The 27,842-nt window shown below is 33.8% G+C and overlaps 2 protein-coding genes across 7 annotated transcripts in view; one reads left to right on the plus strand and one right to left on the minus strand.

Annotated features, from left to right (window-relative positions):
* Positions 1 to 16,496, plus strand: part of LOC106058147 (glutamine-rich protein 2-like) — a 48,106-nt gene extending 31,610 nt beyond the window's left edge. For 3 of the 5 annotated variants that reach the window (XM_056021964.1, XM_056021961.1, XM_056021963.1), the window contains exons 9-19: positions 3,728 to 3,850; positions 5,058 to 5,132; positions 5,355 to 5,465; positions 5,948 to 6,126; positions 6,330 to 6,392; positions 6,724 to 6,825; positions 8,146 to 8,256; positions 8,874 to 8,915; positions 9,913 to 10,021; positions 10,751 to 10,888; positions 11,908 to 16,496. In XM_056021964.1, the coding sequence (XP_055877939.1) occupies positions 3,728 to 3,850; positions 5,058 to 5,132; positions 5,355 to 5,465; positions 5,948 to 6,126; positions 6,330 to 6,392; positions 6,724 to 6,825; positions 8,146 to 8,256; positions 8,874 to 8,915; positions 9,913 to 10,021; positions 10,751 to 10,888; positions 11,908 to 12,042 (1,188 nt within the window). In that variant the 3' untranslated portion in view covers positions 12,043 to 16,496. The remainder of the gene's footprint in view (positions 1 to 3,727; positions 3,851 to 5,057; positions 5,133 to 5,354; positions 5,466 to 5,947; positions 6,127 to 6,329; positions 6,393 to 6,723; positions 6,826 to 8,145; positions 8,257 to 8,873; positions 8,916 to 9,912; positions 10,022 to 10,750; positions 10,889 to 11,907) is intronic. The other 2 variants (XM_056021965.1, XM_056021966.1) reach the window with 2 other exon arrangements.
* Positions 16,497 to 17,732: 1,236 nt separating this feature from the next.
* Positions 17,733 to 27,655, minus strand: LOC106058150 (beta-1,3-galactosyltransferase 5-like). Of its 2 annotated transcripts, none has more exons than XM_056021967.1 (2): positions 23,950 to 24,087; positions 17,733 to 21,360 (listed from the first exon to the last, which is right to left on the minus strand). In XM_056021967.1, the coding sequence occupies exon 2, from the start codon at positions 21,174 to 21,176 to the stop codon at positions 20,127 to 20,129; it is 1,050 nt and encodes a 349-aa protein (XP_055877942.1). In that variant the 5' UTR covers positions 21,177 to 21,360; positions 23,950 to 24,087; the 3' UTR covers positions 17,733 to 20,126. The 2 variants fall into 2 exon arrangements, with proteins under 2 accessions (XP_055877942.1, XP_013070984.2); XM_013215530.2 differs by lacking the exon at positions 23,950 to 24,087 and adding an exon at positions 27,444 to 27,655 and having other exon boundaries at positions 17,735 to 21,360.
* Positions 27,656 to 27,842: the final 187 nt, after the last annotated feature.

Here is a 27,842-nt window from a genome sequence, read left to right on the forward strand (position 1 = left end):
ATGATCATATAAATTACAGATTTTGCTTCACAAAAGAATTATTACCATCTAATGCATATTCACATATGATAACATCCATTACTGAGGTACTGTTTAATGGGAAAACCATATAGACAACTTACTTACTTAGACTTAGGTCCTCCTGCGCCGTTCGGCGCATTGGGCGGCAAGCTGTCTCCATAATGATCTGTCACTGGCAATGTCTGAAGCCTCCTCCCACCTGGTGTCCACTGTTCTGAGGTCCTCCATGAAGGTGTGTCGCCAGGTAATACCAGGACGTCCCTGTTTGCGCTATCCTCATTTTGGCTTCCATGTTATCGCAACTCTTGGTGTGCGTAATTCATTTTGACGTAGAACATGTCCCGCAAACCTCATGCTACGCTCAGTCACAACCTCACTAAGTGTTCGACTTCCAGTTCGGCATATGATTTCCTTGTTTGAGATATATAGACAACAACAATTATAATATTGTTATTTTTATTCTTCTTTCACCCCTTTCACGTTTTGTTAACACAACCTGATAGTTTTTTTTATTTTTCAAAACTAAGATTTTAAAATAAAATTCATTATAGTCTTAATATTAACTGAACTGAAGAGCTCTTATACACACTGGGTACAGTATATGTTAGTAATTTATACTTATAAGTGTCTAATTAAAATTATATCAATCATCCAAGATTACATTCAAACAAATATTTCTCCGTTTGGGTTTGTACGCGTAGTAAAAGACTAAGACCAAGACTGCTTTATTGATTCTTATGGAAATTTGTTGTGATTACAAGGTCAAGGACTCTTTTTCTCATATAAAAACAACACAACATTCAGATAAATAGAACAGACACAACATAAAGAGTTCATTGAGCGACTACACATAAATAGAACAGACACAGCACAAAGAGTTCATTGAGCGACTACACATAAATAGAACAGACACAGCATAAAGAGTTCATTGAGCGACTACACATAAATAGAACAGACACAACATAAAGAGTTCATAGAGCGACTACACATAAATAGAACAGACACAACATAAAGAGTTCATTCAGCGACTACACATAAATAGAACAGACACAACATAAAGAGTTCATTCAGCGACTACACATAAATAGAACAGACACAACATAAAGAGTTCATTCAGCGACTACACATAAATAGAACAGACACAACATAAAGAGTTCATTCAGCGACTACACATAAATAGAACAGACACAACATAAAGAGTTCATTGCGTGACTACACATAAATAGAACAGACACAACACAAAGAGTTCATTGAGCGACTACACATAAATAGAACAGACACAACATACAGAGTTCATTCAGCGACTACACATAAATAGAACAGACACAACATAAAGAGTTCATTCAGCGACTACACATAAATAGAACAGACACAACATAAAGAGTTCATTCAGCGACTACACATAAATAGAACAGACACAACATAAAGAGTTCATTGAGCGACTACACATAAATAGAACAGACACAACATAAAGAGTTCATTCAGCGACTACACATAAATAGAACAGACACAACATAAAGAGTTCATTCAGTGACTACACATAAATAGAACAGACACAACATAAAGAGTTCATTGAGCGACTGCACATAAATAGAACAGACACAACATAAAGAGTTCATTCAGCGACTACACATAAATAGAACAGACACAACACAAAGAGTTCATTGCGTGACTACACATAAATAGAACAGACACAACACAAAGAGTTCATTGCGTGACTACACATAAATAGAACAGACACAACACAAAGAGTTCATTGAGCGACTACACATAAATAGAACAGACACAACATACAGAGTTCATTCAGCGACTACACATAAATAGAACAGACACAACATAAAGAGTTCATTGAGCAACTACACATAAATAGAACAGACACAACATAAAGAGTTCATTGAGGGACTACACATAAATAGAACAGACACAACATAAAGAGTTCATTGCGTGACTACACATAAATAGAACAGACACAACACAAAGAGTTCATTGCGTGACTACACATAAATAGAACAGACACAACACAAAGAGTTCATTGCGTGACTACACATAAATAGAACAGACACAACACAAAGAGTTCATTGAGCGACTACACATAAATAGAACAGACACAACATAAAGAGTTCATTGAGCCACTACACATAAATAGAACAGACACAACATAAAGAGTTCATTCAGCGACTACACATAAATAGAACAGACACAACATAAAGAGTTCATTCAGTGACTACACATAAATAGAACAGACACAACATAAAGAGTTCATTGAGCGACTGCACATAAATAGAACAGACACAACATAAAGAGTTCATTCAGCGACTACACATAAATAGAACAGACACAACACAAAGAGTTCATTGCGTGACTACACATAAATAGAACAGACACAACACAAAGAGTTCATTGCGTGACTACACATAAATAGAACAGACACAACACAAAGAGTTCATTGAGCGACTACACATAAATAGAACAGACACAACATACAGAGTTCATTCAGCGACTACACATAAATAGAACAGACACAACATAAAGAGTTCATTGAGCAACTACACATAAATAGAACAGACACAACATAAAGAGTTCATTGAGGGACTACACATAAATAGAACAGACACAACATAAAGAGTTCATTGAGCGACTGCACATAAATAGAACAGACACAACATAAAGAGTTCATTGCGTGACTACACATAAATAGAACAGACACAACACAAAGAGTTCATTCAGCGACTACACATAAATAGAACAGACACAACATAAAGAGTTCATTCAGCGACTACACATAAATAGAACAGACACAACATAAAGAGTTCATTCAGCAACTACACATAAATAGAACAGACACAACATAAAGAGTTCATTGAGCGACTACACATAAATAGAACAGACACAACTTAAAGAGTTCATTCAGCGACTACACATAAATAGAACACACACAACATAAAGAGTTCATTCAGCGACTACACATAAATAGAACAGACACAACATACAGAGTTCATTCAGCGACTACACATAAATAGAACAGACACAACATACAGAGTTCATTCAGCGACTACACATAAATAGAACAGACACAACATAAAGAGTTCATTGAGCCACTACACATAAATAGAACAGACACAACATAAAGAGTTCATTCAGCGACTACACATAAATAGAACAGACACAACATAAAGAGTTCATTCAGCGACTACACATAAATAGAACAGACACAACATAAAGAGTTCATTGAGCGACTGCACATAAATAGAACAGACACAACATAAAGAGTTCATTCAGCGACTACACATAAATAGAACAGACACAACACAAAGATTTCATTGAGCGACTACACATAAATAGAACAGACACAACATAAAGAGTTCATTCAGTGACTACACATAAATAGAACAGACACAACATAAAGAGTTCATTCAGCGACTACACATAAATAGAACAGACACAACATAAAGAGTTCATTCAGCGACTACACATAAATAGAACAGACACAACATAAAGAGTTCATTCAGTGACTACACATAAATAGAACAGACACAACATAAAGAGTTCATTCAGCGACTACACATAAATATTTAGACTGAATGTGAATGCTTGTTGGTTTTAATTTCAGTAACAAATGGTGCCTTGAGTGTGTTGCTTGGTGATGGCTGTAACTGTCATTTATCTCTTTACTTTGTGCTAGTTTTGTTGCTGTGTGTATCTCTAGGACAAGGAAGCTATACAACAAATATTGGAAACTTTGCACAAGCTTCAATCTGACTTGCAGAAAGTTCAAGAATCTTTAGAATCGCTCTGTGAAGACAATGAGAAAAGAGCAAAAGACATACAGGTGATCCCTGACATATGTATTCTGTGACAAGTTTCTTATCTCCTTTTACTCAACCTCTTAAACTGTTTGATTGATAATGTTTCTTCTACTAACACCTGGTGTAATGAAACTACTTATGTGAAATGTTGGTCTCTTAAGTCCTAATTACTAGTATGAGTATCAATGTTAAACTATGTTGAGCCTTATTTCATTTTTTTTTTTTAATTTCATTTTTTTTTTTTTTTTTTTTAAATACAAGATTATTTCAAAACACTTAGGGGGAAAGAACTAAAAAAGATTGGATACAATAATTAGTGAAATAATTAATATTTGTTGGCTAATAATGTAAAGTTATTGTAGGCTATTTAATGGTATTCCTTTAAGATAGTAGTCAAGTCTAATTTTAGGAAAGTTGTTGCAACATATTTGATGCTTAACTAGAAATCACCTAAAACTAGAGAGTTATATTCTTACACACATCTCCATAAAGATTTACACATATCTCATTATTGATTCTTACACACATCTCAATATAGATTTTGTATACACACATCTCAATATAGATTTTGTTTACACATCTCAATCATCTTAATATTGATCTCTTAATGTGATTGTTACTTTTGTTTAAAATCTACCATCATCTGTGCCATGAATGTTTCCATTAGTCTTTTAATATAACAAAAATATTACATAATGGATATGATTTTGTAACAAAAATATAAATGAAACTTTTTTTTTGGATTTGAATAAATTTTGTTTCCTGTTTGACTGATAAAAATATTTAAATTATTACTAAGGATTTAAGTGTAATCCCATGACATCATTCTATAAATGTTCTACTGAACTATGTTGCAGTTTAAAGTAAACAGGATCTTAACTTGCACATATTCTAAAGCTTTACTTTGAGTCCAAAAATTAAGGAGGAGTCTAGCATTTTAAAATTGACATTGTCACAACAATATTACAATGTTTTATATTCAAGTAATTGAATTTGTGAAGAAATTTATAATAAGTTGAATGATTAATACATTTCTTTCATTTTTAAGTACAAAGATCACTTTATTTACAATGTTTATTTTATCCCTTCTTCTTGTCACAAGGATTGTGGGGAAGGGTGTCATAAGGAGTATTTTATAATATAAAACAAGATTGAGTTAAGGATATCACTTATTTCATACCACTTTTTAAAAATCTTTATCCTTTATTTGTTCTGTTTTTTCTTGGTTAGGAACTTTTTACCTACTGTGATAATTTGAATACAGGGAAGGCTGATAAAGAATATGTTGATACAGAAGTCAATGTGGTAAGTTAGAGAGTATTCAGTAGTCAACGTTTTTATATATATACATATAGATATATATGCAAGAATACTTCATTGTATAGTTTTAATATACAAAAAACAGGTGGGTCTCATTATATCTGTTAAATGGCCCATGAGATCTCCAATGGACATTTAGTACATTTTAAAATTGATTTTATAAACTTGAATCAATCTTTTTAATTGTTTTAATTTTGTATTGGACAGAAAGCTGACAAAAAGCAGCTTGAGAATAAAGTGAATCACAGTTTATTTGATAGCACCACCAGTGAAATGAATCGAATGATCAAAGATATTCTTGATAAACTAAATGGACAAGTAAGTTGCTCTTTAATATGTCTCATACTAAAGTTTATTTTTAACTCCACAGTATGATACAGAAAGTTGTTTAACTCCACAGTGTGATACAGAAAGTTACAAATAAATCTCACTATACTATAAGCAAATAAATCAATCTCATTATACTTTAAGCAAATAAATAAATCTCACTATACTTTAAGCAAATAAATAAATCTCACTATACTTTAAGCAAATAAATAAATCTCACTATACTTTAAGCAAATAAATAAATCTCACTATACTTTAAGCAAATAAATAAATCTCACTATATTTTAAGCAAATGAATTAAATCCTCACTATACTTTAAGCAAATGAATTAAATCTCACTATACTTTAAGCAAATGAATTAAATCTCACTATACTTTAAGCAAATAAATAAATCTCACTATACTATAAGCAAATAAATAAATCTCACTATAGTTTAAGTAAATAAATCAATCTGTGATTTGATGTGTCTCAAGGAAGGAGACTGGAAGTCTGCCCTGGCTAAAGCCATGGAAGAACTGGATGGTAAACTAGACAGAAGGGAACTCAACAACCTCAGAAACTGGCTGGAACATCAACTGAAGGCTTTAAACAACAAAATCAAAACATTAGGATCTGGCTGGCAGCTGGATGACGAGGCTGCTGGGATGAAAAGGTTTTAGTTGCCATTTGTTTTGTTTCACAAAATACTCTATTTTTACTTTTCATTTGTCTATTGTTTTAGTAAATACGCAGCTCTACTATTTCTTTTTTTTTTAAAATGATTTCAGTTGAATGTCTCTTAAATTTTGTTATTTATTTTTTTCGAGATCTCAGATACAAAAGAAACCATGAAATGTATTTTTTTTACCATTTCAGACAATTAATTCAGCACTTCCACTGCCTGTCTTGTGATAAACCAATTGATACCTTACCTCATGGGTAAAATTTTATAAACATATTTCTCTAATATGTATAGTATATATGGTTAGTAAGTTTATGTTAATAAATGACTATTATTACTTCCTTCTAAAGAATTTCTATTATTATACTAAGGGGCTAAAAAAATATTTGAAAGGCTGCATGCAAGTTATTAAAACTTCATTCCCTAAGCTTGGTGGCTGAGTGGTAAAGCACTTGGCTACCAAACCAGGGGTCCTGAGTTCAAATCCTGGTGCAAACCAGGATTTTTAATTTTGGGATCCTTACATTTTTAGTGTAACATGTGAGAATGAAATAGGTCATCTTGTAGATTCTATTTATTATTCCACAGACCTGTTCCATCAATACCAGCAAGTTATGGTTTGCCAAAGTCTAAATCTCCTCGGCCATACACAACTTTTGGCCTTGACCTGATTAGACAACAAGCCAGAAGGTTAGTCAAATCACTGAAAAAGATTAATTTTTGGATCATAAAAGTTTATGATCACATCTTTTTCTTAAATACTAGTAGTTACTTAGTTTTGACTTCTATACCTGTTGTCACAGATGCCATGATAGAATTATTTGTACATTTCACATTTAAAAGAAATATAAATCCTTACTGAGCCTCAGGAATTACCCCACAAATCTAGACCCTTGACAGCACCTCAGGTTTTTCCCAAGACGTGATTATGATGTCGCAAATCTATTGGTTGATTTGAAATTAAACAAAGACATTTTTTTAAAAGAGTTAGCGCCAGAGAATTGGCGAGAGTAAAAAGAACGCCAGTCGATAAAATATTTTCCTAGTAGTCAGTCGGTCTTCTAAGAGCTCTGTTTTAAAAGCCTTTGTGATATTTTGTGTTGATTGATCTGTAATTTGTACATAAGCTGTACTTACGTTTTGTATTTAAATAAAGTTCCAGAGTTTTGTTTTAACAAAGAATCTTTTATTGTGATTCTAGATCTTCATTTATTCAACTATTTTATTTCAAGTAAAATCCCCGGCATCACAACACATTGTGACATCCAGTGTTGTGACACCTGTTATTTGTACACAGTTTTATCTAAAATAACAATTTTTATATTGAATTCTCTATTCTTGAATTGAATTTTTTGGATCTTAAATAAAAATAATGCTTTCTATGCAATTTCATTCTACAGTGTACTATTGGCAGTAGGTATCTCATTTCAGTTTAACAAGTCATTCTTTTCAAAGCAGTAGTTTGGCTAAATTTAGTCACCTATGCAATAAATAATGCATGTAATTAAAAAGATAACTCCTAATCTCATGTTCTAAACAACATTTAAAGTTACGTTTCTTGGCTAACCAGATTTTGGTCACACTTTTTTTTTTTTTGTTACTTCAATAATATTTTCACCTATATAGATTTACCTTGAGACGTCACATTTTCACAATTCTGGTTCTTTGATAAACTCATTGTCCCAGTGGCTTAGTTTCAGCTTTTTGTCAGAGAGAGCTGAGTAGATTCTCATTAAACTCTCAATATTTTGTCACATTGAAACTTCATTTGAATGTCAAATAAAGGTTAAAAATTGTATGCCATAAAAACTTAAGTAACATAAAATGGTTTGATTAATAATACTATATAAATGTTTTAATCATTCAAATTTCTGACAGCCAAAATTTTCAAGCACAATGTGATTACTTATTATCATTACACATTCCTTATCTATTAGTGCCATAGTTTTCAAAATCTCTATCACGCTACCTACTTGTACTGCATTAATCCAGCCATTTTTGTTTTTGTAGTCTTGCTGGTCAGTCTGAGCCCTATGACTACTATGCTACCATCAGGCAGTGTGGTGGCAGCCATACTTTAATTGTGCCACAGAAACGAGCATCAAGACTCAACAATCTCGGGTAAGTCAGGGTGTAAAACTCTTCAGTATATATGAATTAAAAATGGCTTTTATATAGCGCTACTTTCATGTTTATACCATGCTCAGAGCGCTATGGTCCAATCTCATTTGTGGACCAGTGGGGGGGAAGGGAGTATCTGGGAGAGAGTTTTCTGTGCTGCCTTTGGGGGCTCAGCGAACACAACTCTGCACAAGTCGGTTGTTGAATTTATTTATATTATTGAGTCTGTTAATCTAATTAGCACTAAAATGTATAAAGACTTATAATAATAATTTACATTTGTCCTATATAAATTTTTGGAGAATTAATGTCTTGATGGTATCATTTCATTTGCAGCATATTTGTTGTATAATGCACTATTGTAAACAAAAATTCCTTAAGGATAAAAAGAATATTATTTTCATTGTTATTATAATTATACTTATGCTTTTCCCCTTCTGATACTTAGTGCTCATATTGCAGTGCTTTATCTCCCTTACTTTAGAAAATGGGCGACCATAATAACTGGTGGTGATATTTTTTTCACTCTTACTATGCAGGGGAAGGGAAAGGTAAAGGGGTCATGGATATTTTTAATAACTATCTGTTTATATTTGTATATACTTCTTTCTCATCAGACAACTCTACAGAGAAGAAGAAACAGTTGTTCCCCTTCACAAGTAAGTACAAAAATTACTTTATAAACCTATTATTAAAATTAATATTATGTCCAATACAACTAATCAAACATCTCAGTAATAAAAAATAAAATATAAAAAAACAGTATTCATGTTTTACTACACCTAAAATAAGCAGCACATTGTGATGATAAATCACTAATTGAATACAAGTCACGAATGCCTAAAAATATAGTACATACTCGCCTGACTTTCGATGGTTTATAGTTTGAACTCTGTCCTCCTCCAAAAGGTTTGGGCTAGGATGTAAAAAACTTTATATCTTTATTTCTGAAGGGAATATCCTAAAATTGTAAAATCAATCAATTGTTTCTATTATCCGCTGAATTCTATTTAAAGTTACATTGTGGGATGGAGGGCATTAGATGACAGTCCAGAGTATATATCACATAGCCTGGCAACTATTGAGTAAAATTGTAGAATTTCTTGATTTATATATTTTAAAAGGTCAAATGTAAAGTTTTGCCAGGCATGACTAGACAATTTGCTTTTTACTGAATATATTTAATATGAGTTAAAACAAATTTAACAAATGTAATTAAATTTTCTAAAAAATTGCATAATTAATTTATTTTCAATTTATTAGGTTTTATTAGATTGTAAAAATAAATTCTAGGACAGGTTATTAAAACTATTTATTGTCCCACCTTACTGTTCATGGCCTAGGCCATCATTATATCCATTATTTTAATAGGCATAATACAAAATCAGTGGTTCTCAACCTTTTAAGCCCGGTGACCCCTTTTTTCAATATATCACTCTGCTGCGACCCCCCCCCCCCCCAACCCCACCCCAATAGACACACACAGCAGTAGAAGAATAGACAATAACAATCCTTATTTTTGATGGTCTTAGGCGCCCCCTGGCAAATCGTCAATCGACCCCCCCAAGGGGGTCGCGACCCACAGGTTGAGAACCCCTGATCTAGATGAATTGTAGATCAGGGTTAATGTGACTTTTGTTATTTCTGTTGCTTTAGAGACGAAATCGATGTTCAAGGAGCAGACGGACAGATTTACAAAGGAAGACTCAGTGCCATCATGCCCTCAGGTCTAGCCTCACAGCATCAACAGCCAAGCTACATGGAGGTGAAGAGTTACCTAACATTACTCTTCTTTATTCTTTAATTTCAAATGCAGGCGTTAAATAAAGAGGCAGAGAACTGCTCGGTGGTTTTGGAATAACTGCCAACTTCACTTTCAGAAATGTTCAAGGAGCAAAGTCAAAATTTTGAAATGGAAAACTAAACATTTCAACAAGCTCACAAATACTTTTTTTTTTATCAAGCACATTGCATGGTGCTAATAAAAACCCTAAAAAAAAAACATCTCCCCATTTTTATGTGTTCTAAGATTTCTGACTTATGTTAGTAATTTTACTCTAGCTCCTTTCTCTGTCTGATTTTGCTCAGCGTATAATTAATTTGGGCTTGTTTCTTACTCATTTTAGAGTTTTTTTAGTTTTAAAATCCTATGATTTAAAAAAAAAGGCAGGATTGTCAGTGTGGTTTTCAACCCAGTTTTCATTGTACTGATGAAATTATTATAATTTCTATGAATTATCATGATTTCTCTGTCATAATTTCTATGATAAGCTTCATCTGATTAAGAAATTTGTGAACTTGACCTTTCATTAACCCTTTTGGCATATAAGTTGCCCAGGCCCATAAAATATATGATATTAATTCACTTGCTTCCTGTTTCTTTGACCTGTGTCTCACAGAGTAATGTAGAGAGATCAAATAGGATTGAAGTATTTGATTATATTTTTGTATTGAGTTTTGTGATCACACGAACCGCCCTCTTTTTTTTTTTCAGCCTAAACCAAATTCTGCACGCCTACGCAGACCTCAGTCCGCTGGCCCACCAAGTGCTACTCATTCAGGTAGAAATCGTGTCAAGGCTTCACTGGAAGCTCAGATGCTGGAGAGTGTAGTGGGTCCTGCAAACACACAGGTAGGACCAAGTGGATTGAGTATTTTGTTGGCGCTTAAATATTCATTTTAATAACTAGGCACGTGATATAAAAAACCGTCAATGAGTTTTTAATATTATTAAAAATTAATAAATATAGGACATAATGACTCATTAGCCACTATGCTATGTGCTAATTGTGTTAACAGTTGAATCCATATTTGCATTTTTATAAATGTTTTTTAAACATTCTACAAAAAGTTTTTAAGTTACATGAGACTCTAAACTGGTAGAACATTCTGAAGTGAAGGTCCTTAAAAAAAGACCTTTTTTTTATCTTGGTCTTGGTTGTTGGAGAAATTGATAGTCAGGGATCATAAGTTTCTGGATGGTAGAATTAAGATTTGAAAGGTAGACTATATGTGAAGTTAGAGAGCAATACTTAATCACTGATGACAATTATTTCCATGGCGGGCAGATTTCCAATGAAAGTTTATTTGATGTTTGAAAATAGATTGCAGTTTACATGCACTTCCAGACTTTACCTTGTCATTGTGTTGTTCTAAGGAAAGTTATCTTTGATCATTTGATTCAATTGTCTTTATTTTTATTTTATTTTTTGGGGGGGAGGAGAAAGGGTTGTTGAGTTGTAAGGCTCTTGGCTGCCAAACTGAGAGATCTTGGGTTTGAATTTCTGTGATGGCTTGGATTTTGAATTTCTGGATTTTTAGGATGTCTCGAGTTCAGCCAACTCTAATGGGTACCTGAAATTAGTTGGTTTGGTCGTTGTTAACTGTTGGCCATAGAAACTAATTATCTTAACATCATATGCTCTATGGCTTAAAGGAATACTTTACTTTTTTTGCTACTTATGTATTATTATACAGCTTCAGCTGCTTATGTAATTTTAATATATACCAGTACATTGAGTGTTTGATTGTGGTAAGAATGTGATTGAATTAAGCCAACTGTATACTGGTTTGTTCAAATCAATAAAAGTCTAGTGCAAACAGTCATTAGCTTATGTATTTCTGAATGAATCTTTATCAATCCTTGTGTAGGATGGCCGTGCCACAACTCCACCTTATGATGAAGTAGACACAAGTGAGGAGAAAAAGGGTGTAACTATACCAAGTGAAAATCTCCTTAGGAGAGGTTCTTTGGCAGATACCACAGTTTCTTTGGAGATGCATTGAGATTGAGTGATTATGGATCCTCTATTATTAGGTTTGTAAAAAAAAAATGTTCCCTAACAGATGGCATAGCAGCTTTAATCTATTGTCCGGCTGGGTATTTTCTTTCTTCTTGGCATGAAGCAAATTAAAAACTGTGTTATTACTTACAACATTACAAAAAAAAAATGTTCCCTAACAGATGGCATAGCAGCTTTAATCTATTGTCCGGCTGGGTATTTTCTTTCTTCTTGGCATGAAGCAAATTAAAAACTGTGTTATTACTTACAACATTACAAAAAAAAAATGTTCCCTAACAGATGGCATAGCATCTATTGTCCGGCTGGGTATTTTCTTTCTTCTTGGCATGAAGCAAATTAAAAACTGTGTTATTACTTACAACATTACAAAAAAAAAATGTTCCCTAACAGATGGCATAGCATCTATTGTCCGGCTGGGTATTTTCTTTGTACTTGGCATGAGGCAAATTAAAAACTATGTTATTACAACATTTGTCTTTCTACTACAGTGTATTAGGCTATGTGCTAGCAAAACACAATAGGGGCTTTAACTCATTTCTAGAGTTTTGTTGTTGTTTTTTAAGTCAATCAAAAATGTATTCAAAACATTTTCAAGAAATTGAAAGTAAAAGCTGGTGAAAATGTTAATTCCTTGTTTAAACATCGGCACTGAAAAAGAATTGATGTACTACCCATATTTTTTTTATTCAAAGCTATAAGGTCAGTGCCAGTCAACAAATGAGCCAACTTTCTGGATATAATTTATAAATGTTCATCATTTGTTCATTTAAAACATGAGTGAATTCCAATTATTGAGCTATGGTTTTGTTCTATCAGGTCTATTCTGGTAGTCTAATATGGTTTCAGCTGTCTATGGTTCTAGCCCTGCCTGCCATTATCTCCTTCTAGATTAGTCTTGGAATCAATGAAAATTATGCTCTTTCCGGTACCCCGACAAAGTAGTGCGGACAAAATAGCGAAGATAGAGAAGAAGATAGAGATCTCAACAAAAATGCTGTTCACTTACATAAATCCGGTACTTTTATACACATCATGTAAAAGTCTGTGCTATTTTGTTAGGAAATTTTGCGCTAATTTGTTAGGTCACTGCTCTTTCCAGAAAGATTTTTCTGTAAAACTTTATCAGACAAAATGGTTGTAGTATATTCTTTGTTTTTAAAGTTAAATACTTTTATAAAGAAGTGTTCACTCAAAACAATATGGAGCCAAGGTGCCTTGTCTAGCGTAGATATTTTTCATATTTAAATGTGATTGCATAAATTAGGTTTATGGTCCTAAATAACAACATACTTTAAAATGGGTTCTTATTTGTTTTATCTCCCTTATTTCATCAGGTCACTAAGCTGTTCAAACAACTAACATTTCTTTTAATTTAAGAATTTATATAAAAATATTATGATATCCTTCACTTGGACAAAGAAGCCTAAACAATGAAATAAAGAGATGTTAATGTTGTCTTGAAGGTGCACATGATTTCAGTGAGATTTATTATTCATTTATAACCACAGTTGAGCAAAGAACTGTGGCAACCTCAAAATCATATTAGTAAACTTTTTACACCAATAAATGTTAATCCCAGTGCATGAATAAACTTGTGACAATTTTTTTTTTGTTGCAAATATTTACAATACACATTTATCTGCTTTAAACAATTTTTTTAAAAATTCTAATTAAGATTTGCTATTAATTATCATTGTAAAAGTTGTTTGTATTTTAAATGAATAAAATCAACGCGACAGCCCAACAAATACAGCTCATTCTTTAGTGCATTTTCTCTACTATTAGTCATATTGATGACATTGACCTTGTTTGAATCTTCTTTTTTCTTTCTGCTGACAAAACCAAACAGTATTGTTTTTTTTTTTAAACTTTTGTTGACCTTGACCTATCACCTATATTATCTTTTATTTGTTCAACTTTTGTGTGTTTTCATGGTTTTATAAAAATTGCTTCTTTTTCAATACTTGAAATTAACTATTTAATTTTTGCTCTTGTAACTTTAACAATATGTTTTGGGACTGAGAGGATCCAGTTTCATTAAATGCCGTCCATTTTTTATAAAACATTTTTTTATTCATAAAACTTGTTTAATGTGAACAGTTGAACTAGATTTTATGTAACTTGTGTTCTTATTTAGAGTCACTTTGTAAAAGTGCTAATCCCTGGCCTTGTTCAATTTATAAAGAGAGATAAAAACACGAATGTTTCTTCACGTCGTATACTACAAAATGTTACTTATATATTCTTTTTTTTTTAAAGGTGTTGGGTTTTATATATATATATATATATGTACCAGTGTTGCACAAGTTGGTATTATTATTAACGACTAAGATTATTAACATCCTAGTTCATTCCAATTTCTTTTACCTTTTTATCATTTATATCTAAGCGGGTCAAGTAATAAATTAACAATTATTTCTTATAGTGTAATCACAGATTCTCATAATTACGAACATGCCACTGAAATGATATGCTATGTAACTTATTGAAACAGAAGCTATTGCTGAATGTCTAGATCAAATTTAATTGAAGCCAACAAAGTTACATTCAAAGTTTTCCGACTTCTGCAACACTTAAAGCTTCATAAAATTATATAGGTCAGCGTATATATAGAATCATGGTTTGTTTTAAGATTTTTTAAAATACTATAGTAAATAAATTTCTCCTTTATATTTATACCAGTATCTATTTTATACATTTGTGCTTTAATTCAAAGTAACTATATTAAAATTATATTTTGTGAATTACCTAAATATTTAAAAATAAATACAATTTCTTCTTTAATGAAAATAACTGTTGCTGTTTTTAAAAACATAAATCAAGATCATTGTTGTAAATTGTGCATCACTAAGTCTTGTTTCATGCATTTTCAAATGACGATTTTTCAATTACGTTTAAATCTGTTTTGTCTTTAAATGCTTTGTATGTATAGAATCTCACCAATGTCTGATCTCTCTGTTGATGCACTAGCTGCTGTAAGATTAAAAACCTTACAAAAAATCTGATCTCCTCAAAATGAAGAGTTAGAAACAAGTTTTACTAAATCTAGTACAGAGTGCTTTCTTAAACTTTCCCATGCTTTTTGGCGCATTCAGTAAGTTGTAAGTTTCCTGCTCTGTGGCAGGTTTTACAGGGTGGGTTCACTAGCCCCATGTCAAGCCATTCTCCTTTCTCACCCAGGCTTGGTACTGGTAATGGTGGAGTTATACAAGGAACAGCAAATGTTTATATATTTTTTGTTTTGTATACAATGAAATAATATATAAATGATATAACAGACTAAAAGAAAGTGATTGTAAAACAAATGCAGTAAGGACCAAGACCTCATACATTTTGTCCTGCATGTATTTTTAAATTAGGTTGAATAGAGCTGTTAAAATCTGTTTTTTCTATAAAAATATCAACTATACCTTTAACCATGTTTAATTCTGCATAATTGATTTCCTGTACAGTAAAGGTCACATGTTTGCCTTCTTGACAATAAAATGAAATGAAATTCTATTTTTTTTCCTGAACGAGAACTACTATTTATAGCGTTGTACTTTGAAAGTCTTTTATTGCTGTCTTTCCAAATATTGTCAGTATTGTGAAATGGTTTGCACTTTTCAACAGGACAGTTTGACTGATACTTTTTAGCTTTGACCTACACTTTGTGCACACATGCTGTTAGTATTTAAGCTGTTCAAATGTCTTAAATCTACAATATATTTATATTCCCAGTTTGGCTGATAGTTTTTAGCTTTGGCCTACTTTGTGCACACATGCTGTTACTATTAAAATTGTTCAAATGTCTTAAATCTACAATGTATTTATATTCCCTGTTCTCTAAAAAGTTGTTTTGCCAAATTTGTCAGTTGATTATTTATGTAATCTATTTATTACATTCATTCCTAAGCAGAAGTTTTAAACAAGTTTCCAAACTTGAAATAATTGCCCACTACATTTTTATTGAATCATTACAAGCTAATACAATTACCTGTTTCAATGCCCAACAGTTAATGACCAGTACAACAACTGCCTTTACCACTCTCCACAGATTTCAGATGCATCTTAGAGCTGGCTGAAAAAAGTGTACTTAAATATTCACAATAAAAGTATTAGTGTTCAGTTGAAAGGGCTTCGGCTCAGCATTAAGTCTTTTAACCCTTAGCCACTATTCTTGACATTCTTATAAAGTGTTCACAAATGTTCAACACATTAACTTTATTTAAACATAGACCTTTAAGGGTTAAAAAAAAAAAATTTCAGTCATTGAAACAATCTATTGGTCACTTTTACTTAGCAGTATAAAATCTTTGGGCAAAGTGAAACCAAAGTCTTTGGACAACTCATTAAATTTTCTGCTTGTTTGTTATATCAAGTAATTGCTTTTCTTTCTCTTTCAATATTTGTATGGGCAAATTTTACACAGAAAATAAAGTTATTTATTGATTACAATTTGGCTGCTTTCTTTTCGTTTGTTAGGAATAATAAATAGTTTGTTACTGTTTCTACAGTTTAAATGTTTCACAAACTCTCAATGTATAAAACTGCTATCAGTGGTAGTGAGGGCATATCTGGAGGGGGGGGGGGGGGCTCATCACTGGCTGGTTTACTTACAAACCCCCAGTCCAGTCACTTGCTGACATTGCGAGATACCTGGCTCTCACTCTCCTTGCATGCCAGTTCTCTCAAAAGAAACAATATGTGCATAGGTCAATATGTGTTTGAACTACATTAACTGAACATATGTACAAGAATACTAAGTCTAATAACACACTAATAGTCACACATCGACTAAAAATGCTGGGTTTTCTCCCATCAAAGCTTTCTCTCATGCACATCCCTTTTACCCATCTTTATTTTTTTCTTTAACCCTTTGACTACGATATCACAACACTCGGGATAGTCACAGCAAGTTTCTCATTATAAAAACTTCTGTAAGACACAGGGGATCTAAACATTTAGCCTTAACTCTTTCTACATATTCCTTAGTCTGTTGGACCGTTTGGACACCATGCAAGATTTGTCGACCGTCTTTCTCCATTCCTGTCTTTTGCCTTAGATGGCAGGCGCGTCCATTCTTTTATGTTGTCTTTCCATCGCTTTTCTCTGTCTGCTTCTTCGTTTTCCTGGTACTGTTCCCTGAAGTGTCTTTGCGAGCCCCTATGACCTTGTAATATGGCCATAGATTTTTAACTTGAGTTTTTTTGTTACGATAGTTAGCAGGTTAGCAAGTCATCCTGGGGTCCAATCGCTGTAGTAACCATGACTCTATAATCTCTTGGTTTGTGATGCGGTCTTTAAAGGATCCTTTTGTAGCATCTCAATTCCATTGCTAGGATCCTCCTCTCTAGCTCTGCAGTCAGCGTCCAAGACGCACAAGCATAGGTCTACAAGAATGTGGCCGTGACCAGGGAGCGCATTAGTCTGATTTTAGTGCTTTAACTCTACAACTCACAAACACGACTTGAGTCAGAATGCGCTACAAAGATGGAGTGATCATTGAGACATAATGAAACAATGCGGAAATGTACATTGGATGTCCTTTTTTTTATAAGAGTGATACGGGAGCATGGCGATGGGTGAATGCATCATCATCATCATCATTCCTTTGGGTTCCTCATGGAACATAAAGGCCTCAACAAAAACACGCCACTCTCCACGGTCTGTTGCTAGTTTTTTTATGGTTTCCCAGCTCTTTCCGGTCCTCTCGGCTTCTTCTAGTACCATGTTCATTTTGGTCTTCCTCTGCGCCTTGTTCCCTGGGGTTCCACTCTAAGGCCTGCCTAGCTCTGTTGCTGGTAGGCCTATCTTTTCTAAGGGTGTGACCAATCCATCTCCACTTCCTTTCTAAGATCTGCACTTCTATATTTTTCTGTCCACTCATAATGCATAAATTATGATAAATTATGCTTTCGATGTTAGAGGGCCAGTTAATTAGCCAAAAAAACTATACTTGTGCACGGTTGAACGCTTGTCTAGCGCTGGCCTGTGTAATTTGTGTCAGCTGACTACACACACATACATTTACCCCTATCCGCATCACCACCAGAGTTGTAACAATACTGTGTTTATAAAATTGCTTTTCAAGGCCTTCAACACGACTCTAGCGCCATTAGAGCATGGAATGGGTTGCCTGAACTAGCCAGGAAAACCAGTGACTTGGCGGAGTTTAGGTCATTGGTTAACATGCATGACTAAATGCATGACGCGTAGGACGCAATCATCTTCTTTTTTTTTTTGAAGTAACGTCTGTATTATATAAGATAAGATAAGACTCTCGTGTTCATATACAATGCGCAGTACGCTCTAGAAAAGGGGGGGGGTGTTACCTAGGATATTTCCGTGTTGCTTTTAGCTTTCAATAAAAAGAAAACAACTGTATTTAAATCTGATTTTTAAAATTCCACATCAACATTGAGATTGGAACTCTAGCTCTCTTGTTTGATGACAATCGATTGGTGCCTATTATAGGCTCTCGGCTGCCTCGTTCTTGATTTTTATTAAGAAAAATTAATTGTCACGTGATGCTCTGAACATTTTCAACTTTTTTGAGTTCACCCAGCTGTAATGAGTAGTCCTACCTGGCATTAGTTGGGGAAAAGTAAAGACGGTATAGGTCGTTGTTCTGGCCACATTACCTCCTCGTTAGCCGTGGGCCACAGAGACAGATGACCTTTACATCATGCCCCATGGATCGCAAGGTCTGAACGGGGGACTTTATTTTGTACAACCATTATTCCTAATATGACTGTTGCTATCATGAACACACCTTTGTAACGAACAAATGAAATTTGACACAATATAGGCACATAGGCTTATTCTATAATCACAACGTTTTTATAAAATCACTCTGTTTGTCTAGTAAAAAGTTTGAACAATTAATTAGCCTACTGGTTAATCATTTTGTTTGATACAAAGAAATGGAATTGATCCTTCGGTATTCACAGATGTGGCTAAATATGTCGATCAAGTTGAAACTTTAAAAAAGTTTTTGTTGTACTTATTAAAACATAAATCAATAAAAAAAAATTAGTTAATTATTGGTAATTAACAATTTCGTTTGATATCAAAAAAGGGAAATAACTTCTACACCATTGATATAGATTTAGTTGTAAATGTAGAGGTTTTTTTTTCCATAAGTATTTAAAAATAAATTAATAATACTTTGTAAATCTTGACACCTGGCGAAAGAGCGTGAAAGTTGGCTAGCAAATGGGGGGGGGGGGGAATTCCAAAAGAATATTCAGAGGAAGTATTTAGAAGCACTGAAGTATCTCGAAAGGTCTTCTGGGGTTCATTGCAAGGTCCATTTAGCTCACTGTAACTTTTTACAATAGAGATTAAATGCGCCGCATTTAGCCTAGTTACTAAAATCTAACGCTACTTTTTACAGTAAACACACGAACACACACATAAACAATCTCTTTGATATTACATTGGATTTTTTAAATCCATTATCAACTTATCAGCGCCACAAAATAAATGCAACGTACACATAGTTTTGTCACTTTTTTTCCACGTAATTATTTTTTTTATATATAAACTTACAAAATGTTTTTAGGCTCATGCCGCTCATAAGACTGACAAATGAATTGATTAGGACATCCTTGTTAAATGTTCTTTTATCTTGACTCATATGAAGCCAAAGTTAGACGAAAGCCTCCTCCGAACAAAGCCTTTAATATTATCACAGTTTATTTTCTGTAAATGTTGATAGCGGTTCTAGGCCTATCGGAGAGGGTTCTGTTACAGAAACATGGTAATTAGATCTACACATTAGTGACATTACACACGCCACATTGAACAAAGCTAAGATCGTGGTGTTCACATTACGGAGCGTGAATTTCGCAACACAGAACACAGCAGTTTAAAATTGGTGACTATCTTTCAGTAGTCTAGTCTGTCTGTTTATGGTTGCCATGGTGACTCTAGTAGTACACGATTTTTTCTCTCAGGGAAGATGAGAGTTCCGAATAATCGCTTTGCAGAATATTAGAAAAAAATGTCTTGAGTTTATACCACATCACTTTAAGAGCGTGAGCACTAGGGAAAGAATCTGCAATGCTAGAGTTTGATTTTGAATCAGCATCCTGCTATGTTAGGTATCATGATGTGCCACCAGATTATTCGAAGATCATGAACAGTAGCGTTGTTACCAACATAAATTTCATTATTGATGAATTCACACTCATCAGGCAGCGGATCACTCCACTTCGTGAATCCAGACATATGGATCCTATCCACATCTCCCACAGAAGCCAAAATCCCTGTGATGAATGCGTCCTCCACGGGAACGTAGGGGAAATATGGTGCCAGGCGAAGCACAGTGGCTGCTGCGTCCACAGACATGATGTAAGCATTACCCGCGGCGTAAATTGGGTACTGATCAACAGGCAGCGTCCTCTTGTCCACGGCCCACTTGCCCTGTCGTTCTACCCAGTTGTTGGGATAGATATGCCCGTAGATTGTGTTTTTATGTGCATAGTGGGTGAGGAGAGTGTAGAGCAGAGGGACATTAACAAACACGTCCTGGTCTGCCTTCATGATAAACTGGCTCACGTGACAGGATTTGATGAGCCAACCAAAAGCTAGAAGCAGTTTTCGAGTAAGATTGGCGTATGTGTCAACCATATCAAACTGTATAATGTCATCGAATGATTTTATTTCCTGCTGGACTATAGACTCCACGTATGCTTTTGTCTCGTTGGCGTCATCACTGTCATTAACAGGACCACCGTTTATGGGATCTATTTGCTCAACATTATTCGCCCCTGTGCCCTGTGACATATACTTGTGTTCAGCCACAGAATCAACGAATTCTGAAAGATTCCTATCGCCGATTGTGCCCAAGACAAAAAATACTCGGACATCATAATTTCGCATGTGGCGAGGCCACTTATGGCCCCTGGCCACAGATCCCCACGTTTCCCTAATGGCCTCACGCTCCTGTATGGATGCCGGGTTGGACGGCACTAAAATTGAAAGTAATGTCTGAGTCTTGCAAGACTTTGGCTGGTGTAAAATTGTATTGTTGTAACTCTCGAAGGGGACTTCACTCGGGATGTAGTACAGATTTTCTAGCATCAAAGCAGAGGGGCTGATCCCTTTAGCGGACAACTTGTCAATAGCCATTTTAAGTTTGGCCTCCAGGGATACTTGGGGTAAATCTTCGTCCTGTTCATCACTCGTCTCTGACGATGCAGCAACAAAAGATTCGAAGTTTTCATTTTTGCTGATGTTACTGAAATGGCGGGTGCTCCAGTAAGCTCCACATACAAAAATCGCAGACAAGACAATTACTAATATTGACGATTTCCTGGAAATAAAAAAAAAAGGTGTATTAATCTAATTTTGTAATTTATATGAAACTATTTTTAGTTGTTGTTTTTTTTAGAGTACAGGTACACAAAATAGGTCAAGGAATTCAGTGTTATAAGGAAAGGTTGTCAATGAAGCACTATACCAACTTTTAAATATGTATTTAGGCCTATATATATCCATGATGTAATGATCATGATGGTATTAGCCTACACTTCTCATGGGAACTTCAGATTTAAGACCACACACTATCATTAGGTCCGCGACCCCTTTTTACAATTACCCACTAAGGACGACCCCCAACCGTACAATTATTTTCGTTTATTTTCGTAACTGCTAATGTTATAAAGTCGTAATTATAATGTAAATATTTAATATGCATTGTCAAAGTTTTCTGTTAAATCACGAAACCATATGCTATTATATTTCGATTTATATATTTCTCGTTATAAATTAAATTATAAATACTACATCTATTATTGAAAAGCCTTGCATTAGTTTACTTTGAAATTTCTTATTCGCATTTGTGTCTTATGACAATTTATTTCGGCTTCATAAATTCGGCTTATATAAAGAACTTCGTCAATAAAGACGCATTAGGGTTTTTCAATTCCTGCTTTAACTATTGAAGTTAAACCATATTGTAATAATCGTCATGAATTTTGTTTTCTTTTCTAAACTTTCTTTTGTTCGAGTTCCATTTTCATGGGCTGTCCCGAACTAAAATGTTACCTTCAATAAATTTACTGTAAAACGATGGCGTATAATTCATTGTCAACGAAATTCAGGATTACGTCACGACATTAGCATTGAACTAATATAAGTTGATATCTATGAACTAATATAAGTTGATATATATGAACTAATATAAATTGATATCTATGAACTAATATAAATTGATATCTATGAACTAATATAAATTGATATCTATGAACTAATATAAATTGATATCTATGAGCTAATATAAGTTGATATCTATGAACTAATATAAATTGATATCTATGAACTAATATAAATTGATATCTATAAACTAATATAATTTGATATCTATGAACTAATATAAATTGATATCTATGAACTAATATAATTTGATATCTATGAACTAATATAATTTGATATCTATGAACTAATATAATTTGATATCTATGAACTAATATAAATTGATATCTATGAACTAATATAAATTGATATCTATGAACTAATATAAATTGATATCTATGAACTAATATAAATTGATATCTATGAACTAATATAAATTGATATCTATGAACTAATATAAATTGATATCTATGAACTAATATAAATTGATATCTATGAACTAATATAAATTGATATCTATGAACTAATATAAATTGATATCTATGAACTAATATAAATTGATATCTAAGAACTAATATAAATTGATATCTATGATTCCGAAAAGGCGTAACTTTTCGTTATACAGTGCATTAATTTAAACTGTTTAATATACAGGGTGCGTCAAAAAAATGTATACACACTTTGAACTGCCATAGACAATTTATTTCCCGTTCTACAGTGCTAAATTTCTGAACATGTAAAGCTTAATGTCCAATTAGAAAAATAAACGTGATTAATGTCAGTAGTGTTCAAACTGGTGGCCCTCAGCATCAGTAATTGCAACGTGGCGGACCTGCGTTTGAGTTTTGAAGAGCGGAAGCAGATAATTAAGTGGTACTGGAAGTTTGAGAATGTAGCTGCGGTTCGAAGACGCTGGAGACGTGAGTATGGTACAGAACCACCTTCAAGGTTAACAATTACACGTCTACGAGACTAATTCGAAATTCATGGAACAGTGTGTGATGTGCATAAAGGTCAATCAGGGCGACCTCGTACAGCTACAAGTGATGAGTCCACAACTGCGGTCTTGGAACTGTTTCAGCGTTCACCTCAAAAATCGTCAAGGGAAGCGTCACGTGAGAGTGATGTAAGTGCTAGTTGTGTGCTACGCATTCTGAGGAATGAGATTCAGGCGGTGTGCGCAGAAATCTTAGTGGACACTTTGGTGCGATGTACGGAATCAGTGTTGACTCGTACTCAGCAACGTATTGATGCTGAAAGCCACCACTTTGGACATTTCTCACATCAATCACATTTATTTTTCTAATTGGACATTAAGCTTACCATGTCCAGAAATTTAGCATTGTAGAACGGGAAATGAATTGTCTTATGACAGTTCAAAGTGTGTATACATATTTGACGCACCCTGTACATATATATATATATATATATATATATATATACATATATATATATATATATATATATATATATATATATATATATATATATATATATATATGGCAATTATGTGTCAATTTAAAAGTTTGACATCCTCCTGTAGTGTATTTTCTGCGTGTGTCCAGCGTGTAAGAAGGTCATGTCCATTGTGTCACTTTTTGTGTGTGTCTGTTTGTTCATAGTACTTAAACAATGTCATGTGAGACGTGTTTGTGCTCGTTCACTGTCTACTGTCACCTTGTTGTAATGAAACCATGATATTGGTATCTTAGTGAGTTATTTCATTACAATTGACACCCCCTTCTACATCTCGAAACGCATAGCCTACCTGTTAGCGAATTTACAAGATTCCCATTTGCCTGTTCTGATATGTCTGCTTCAATAGTAATCAAATGTCTAGAGTCTCAGATAATTTATTTGGACTATTCGGAATGCCTGAGTGCGTACACTGTGATAAAGGTACGTCATTCGTGTCAAGAGAACTGAATGATTTTTTACATGAGAGAGGGTTGGCTATGAGTAGGATGACCGTATATAATCCCAGAGGAAATGTTCAAGTAGAAAGGCTAAACGGCTGCTTGTGGATATCTATAACTCGTTCTCTACTCTGTACCGCTACAAACGAGACGCCGCATGAGAGAATATTCAAGTTCTATCGCAGGTCCACCTTCGACAAATCACTCCCGACATGGTTAACTCAACCAGGAAAGGTGGTGTTAAAAGGGGAGTTCGTGCATCAAAATATAACGATGGTACGTGAGCTGTGAACTTAATCACATGCAACCCACAGTAGGCAATTGTCAAACTTCCTGATGGAAGAGAAGAAACTGTCACTGAGACATTTGGCCCCCGCTCCTAGAGAGGGAGAACTTTGAGCTGGAGACAGCCCTATCATGCAGTTGCAGGTGCCCCCCCCCCCCCGACCATGTGACTATGGAGCCAATAGCTACTCCTAACACGCAAGTACTACAAGGGAAAATGAACAGCAAGAAGTAAGGACAGGGGCCAGTTAGAGAGCCGCCGATGTCACCAATTCAAAAGGACCTCAGCATTGGTCCTGGTAGATAAAACATGAGACCAAGAACGAACAAACCTAATTACAAGATCTAACATTGCATTTATTATTTTATTACAATTTCTAATGCTCTAACTTAATATTTATTCCACATTGTGTGTGTGTGTGTGTTCATAGTACTTAAACAATGTCATGTGAGACAAATTTGTGAATATAACCAACACCCAGTTCGGCAGTGCTGAACAGCTGAAGAAAACAGCACACTATTTTTCCTTGGCACAGTATTCAAAAGAGCTGACAGCTCAGCAGCAATAAAGCTGGCTAGAAGAAGAAGAAGAAAAGTTTGTGCTCGTTGACTGTCTACTGTAATCTTGTTGAATAAAACCATGATATTATTTTAGTAACCTTCTTATCTATCCTCGAAAAATAATTTCATAAAAAGTAACTTCCAATAAAATAGACAAAGAAAAAAAAACAACAACATATTTTTGATGGTCTTAGGCGACCCCTGGAAGTCGTCAATCGACCCCCAAGGGGGATCGCGACCCATTAGTTTGGCATTATCTATCGTTTGATCATGGGACGGGTTACCTGAATTAAACAAGAAATACAGTAGCTTAGTAGAGTTTGTTAAATTAAAATGCAGACTTTCAACTCAGTTAACACATAATAGGGCTTGGTTTGACTATGAATGGATGGCTGCCTGGTCGTGTGGTTTGCGCGCTAGACTGTCGTTCAGATTTATCGATGGTCCAGGGCTCAAACCCTGCCCGCTCCCATCCCCCGTCGTCCTGCGGTAAGTTTGGACTAGGAAGTAATTATCTTCAACTCTGAAGGAACATCCGAAACATGTAAAACAAACATGATAGAATGTATGCAATATAAAAGATAAAATCAACTAAACAATATCTTAGTTTATCTACTGCAGAAAAACTAACTTAAGACTTATTCTTTGATTCTTCGCTTCAAATCTAAATCTTTCGCTCACAAGATCATCTTATGAAATGACTATTATTATACTTCAAATTCAGATTTTTCACTTCTTTGACCATCTTGTCGTTATGATCGATAAACTTTATTGAACAGTTGGATTGATGTCTCATTATTGAAGTGATTTTAAAATATTTCAAGTTCATATAAAAGCAACTTTATTCCACTATTAGTCAGGGTGTTTCAATGTCGCTTGCCTCCGAGAAGTACACAGAATCCCTATTCATAAAGCACTGGTTGTGTGTGAGTGTGTGTGTGTGAATGTTGTTTGTTATTTGCATCTATATTGTTATTGTTTTAGTAGTAATGCTGCGATGGACTTGTTTTGTTTGTAAAGTGTTTTAACTTGTTTTGTTTGTAAAATGTTTTAACTTGTTTTGTTTGTAAAATGTTTTAACTTGTTTTGTTTGTAAAATGTTTTAACTTGTTTTGTTTGTAAAATGTTTTAACTTGTTTTGTTTGTAAAATGTTTTAACTTGTTTTGTTTGTAAAGTGTTTTAACTTGTTTTGTTTGTAAAATGTTTTAACTTGTTTTGTTTGTAAAATGTTTTAACTTGTTTTGTTTGTAAAATGTTTTAACTTGTTTTGTTTGTAAAATGTTTTAACTTGTTTTGTTTGTAAAATGTTTTAACTTGTTTTGTTTGTAAAATGTTTTAACTTGTTTTGTTTGTAAAATGTTTTAACTTGTTTTGTTTGTAAAATGTTTTAACTTGTTTTGTTTGTAAAATGTTTTAACTTGTTTTGTTTGTAAAATGTTTTAACTTGTTTTGTTTGTAAAATGTTTTAACTTGTTTTGTTTGTAAAATGTTTTAACTTGTTTTGTTTGTAAAATGTTTTAACTTGTTTTGTTTGTAAAGTGTTTTAACTTGTTTTGTTTGTAAAGTGTTTTAACTTGTTTTGTTTGTAAAATGTTTTAACTTGTTTTGTTTGTAAAATGTTTTAACTTGTTTTGTTTGTAAAATGTTTTAACTTGTTTTGTTTGTAAAATGTTTTAACTTGTTTTGTTTGTAAAATGTTTTAACTTGTTTTGTTTGTAAAATGTTTTAACTTGTTTTGTTTGTAAAATGTTTTAACTTGTTTTGTTTGTAAAATGTTTTAACTTGTTTCGGATGTTCCTTCATAGTTGAAGATAGTTTACTTCCTAGTCCAAACCTCCCGCAGGAGAATGGGAGCGGGCAGGGTTTGAACCCTGGACCATCGATTGATTCAAACGACAGTCCAGCGTGCAAACCGCACGACCAGGCAGCCATCCACATAGGCCTACACGACCAGAGTATGTTGGGTTTGCTGCTATTATGCCTGCTTCTTATCTTATGTTATCGTATAAATATCTTATATTATTCAATATCTATTATGTAGGCCTACCGGTATACAAATATTTGTATCACCTGTTCATTAGGTCGACCATGTAAACATTTTTAAAAAACTACACATAATATAGAAGACATAATTTTCAAATTATGTTACAAATTAATGTTCCTAATAATTAACCCTTATTCCATATGCTAAAAGAAATTCGAACAAAGTCTACTTCTTCCCTACTGCCACTAGAGCATAAATCAGCCCAAAAAATCCAATGACTTAGCAGAGTTTAAGTCTCTGATTAAGATGCCTGACTAGATTGACACATCGTGGATACACTTGACGTAACTATCTTCTGTTAAGAAGGAACGTCTGTAATTTATAAGATAAGATAAAATGCCAACTTTGTTCACTACCTTTTAGATCTACGTCTACGTCGATATTTTAATTTTTTGTTAAACTAGGTCTAGCCACTAATTTCACTAGACAAACTATGCAGTCTACGCAACACTCACCTGGCCAGCCTGTGATGCCAATACATTTTGTCCTAACTAATATATTCTTACAAATTTCAAAACACTAAAAAAAATACACACCATTAAAGATGTAAACTTATGAATTTCTGAATACTAAAATACAGTCTATTAAAATCGCAAAACTTTGCCAACAGACTTCTGCTGTAACTTTATTTTTAGCTCTGGTATCGCTAATGTAGGTCAAGTTCACATACAGGCCAGGTGCATGCTTGTTGCTCTTAGTATATAGACATGCCCCTGTGAGTCAGATTGTATGTTCTCTCTTACTCTTGTGCCGGGCAGAATTGTATTTAGACGTCAGTCATGGGAAAAAAATAAGAAGGGTGTGGGATTCCCGATTGAATTGAACAGAAGGGAGATTAGGATTATTACGAAAGT

The sequence above is a fragment of the Biomphalaria glabrata genome, chromosome 2 (genome assembly GCF_947242115.1).
Source record: "Biomphalaria glabrata chromosome 2, xgBioGlab47.1, whole genome shotgun sequence".
NCBI classification, from domain to species: domain Eukaryota; kingdom Metazoa; phylum Mollusca; class Gastropoda; family Planorbidae; genus Biomphalaria; species Biomphalaria glabrata.